The sequence below is a fragment of the Solanum verrucosum genome, unplaced genomic scaffold (assembly GCF_900185275.1).
Source record: "Solanum verrucosum unplaced genomic scaffold, falcon-dt-bn FXZP01000194.1, whole genome shotgun sequence".
NCBI classification, from domain to species: Eukaryota; Viridiplantae; Streptophyta; class Magnoliopsida; order Solanales; family Solanaceae; genus Solanum; species Solanum verrucosum.
In genome coordinates this window covers 2,500,811-2,502,561 of record NW_026020416.1, presented here as the reverse complement: position 1 = coordinate 2,502,561, position 1,751 = coordinate 2,500,811, and the positions used below count along the sequence as shown (strand labels likewise).

General features: G+C 34.4%; 1 protein-coding gene across 1 annotated transcript; it reads left to right on the top strand.

Moving 5' to 3' along the window:
- Positions 1-878: 878 nt before the first annotated feature.
- On the top strand, positions 879-1,419 carry LOC125840832 (40S ribosomal protein S28-like). Its single transcript, XM_049519804.1, has one exon. It carries the CDS (start codon positions 885-887, stop codon positions 1,116-1,118), a length of 234 nt encoding a protein of 77 aa, XP_049375761.1. The 5' UTR covers positions 879-884; the 3' UTR covers positions 1,119-1,419.
- The last annotated feature ends 332 nt before the right edge of the window (positions 1,420-1,751 follow it).

Below are 1,751 nucleotides of genomic sequence, written 5' to 3'. Positions count from 1 at the left end.
ATGAGGTTCCCGGTTAAGTATAGATGAATGGATGTAGGCCTTTTCTTGTATGTAAGTAAAGTTGAGCTCGGGTCAGCTGAACAATGTTAGATGAGGTAAAGAGAGAGTCATCAACGGTCTTATGTTTACAGGAATTATGAGGTAGTGCAGATGTGTTTCCTAGTTAACCTGTGAACTAACAAATAAGAGTCGAACAATATAATATTGAGTTATTATCACTGATTAGTTGAAACTCGGTCAATTTCTAAGATCCGTGTAGTATTTGAAGCTCATACTGCCATTAATTACATTTATGGTTTGCACACTACATTATTACAAGTAATCACCTTATGAAAAAAAATGCATTTTTGCATACACAAATTGTTCACATCAAACTGATCATATGAGGAATTGATCATTAGAAAAAGGAGCCTACAGTACAAAGAGACATTAACTTGTGGAATTAATGCTCTCCTCGGGCTTATTCCGGTTATCTAAGTTCCTTTGGTTAGAAAAGATATGTGAACCTACAATAATGGAAGCTGCTAAGGTACTGCGTAGTGTTTGTCTAGTTAACTCCAATGCATATTTTCTGTTACTGGCATATGCTCTATGTCTTATTGCTGTAGCATTAGTGATTAAACAGTGTGATGGATAGTCGAATTTTGTGAAGTAACCAAGTCCCACACCTGTTGTCTTGGGGGTGTAATTGGTGCATAGATGTTATGAATGCACTAAATTAGATCATGCATCTGCTGCTGATCAAGCATTAATATGTAAAAGTGTTGCAGTGTTGTTTTGTTTGAATATTGACTGTTGTTTAGAGTATTATTTGGTTTTTGTGTGGTTTGTTTGGCTTCTTCCTGCTGCTTTTTCATTTGATTCCTTCAATTGTGTTATCCATTATGGCTACTTACAAATATATAGTCTGCATTTGCAGAATGGAATCTGTAACCAAGCATGCAATTGTGATTAAAATCATAGGTCGTACTGGATCTAGGGGGCAGGTGACTCAGGTTAGAGTCAAGTTTCTTGACGACCAGAACAGGGTTATCATGAGAAATGTCAAGGGACCAGTCAGAGAGGGTGATGTTCTCACATTGTTGGAGTCTGAGAGGGAGGCCAGGAGATTGCGCTGAGCCCATAATTTTGATTGCCATATCGAAATTTCCTTGAGTACTTGATTATTGACTGGGCTTTATTCCCTAGTTAATAGTCTTTGGTTTTGTTTGCTTAGACTCTTTAAGTTTGGATATGTTGATTTTGGTGCACTTTATGTTTCTGGAATTGTTTTTATGTTAAAATTTTGCTAGCATTGCGTCAATGGCAACGAGTAATGGTTCTTATTTGTTTTCGTGTTTGCTGGATGGACGTCCATCTATCATGTTGAATCTTTTTCCAGTGTTCCTTATGTGTGATATTGGTGCTTTTCAGAGGCAATGGTTTTATTAGAATTCAAAATGGTTATTACCCAATAAAAAGAACATATTTTGATGTTACAATGCCTTCAAATTTAATGCTTTTAGATGCATAAACTCAATATTTGTTTATTTTTATTCTCTACTCTATATATATACTAGATATGGGACCCCGTGCTAGCACGGGGCCCAATATATGTTACTGTTTATGTTTCAATTTATGTGGTACATATGAACTTTGAAGTTAATCAATTTTTTAGTATGTTTTTATATATTTTAAGTTGCTAATTATTTTTATTTAGAGTATGTTTTACGTAAATATATTATAAATAACAATAATTAATAAGTTAATAT

Coding starts and splice junctions, on each gene's coding strand:
- LOC125840832 (XM_049519804.1), top strand. CDS start 885: ATGGCTACTTACAAATATATAGTCTGCATTTGCAGAATGGAATCTGTA.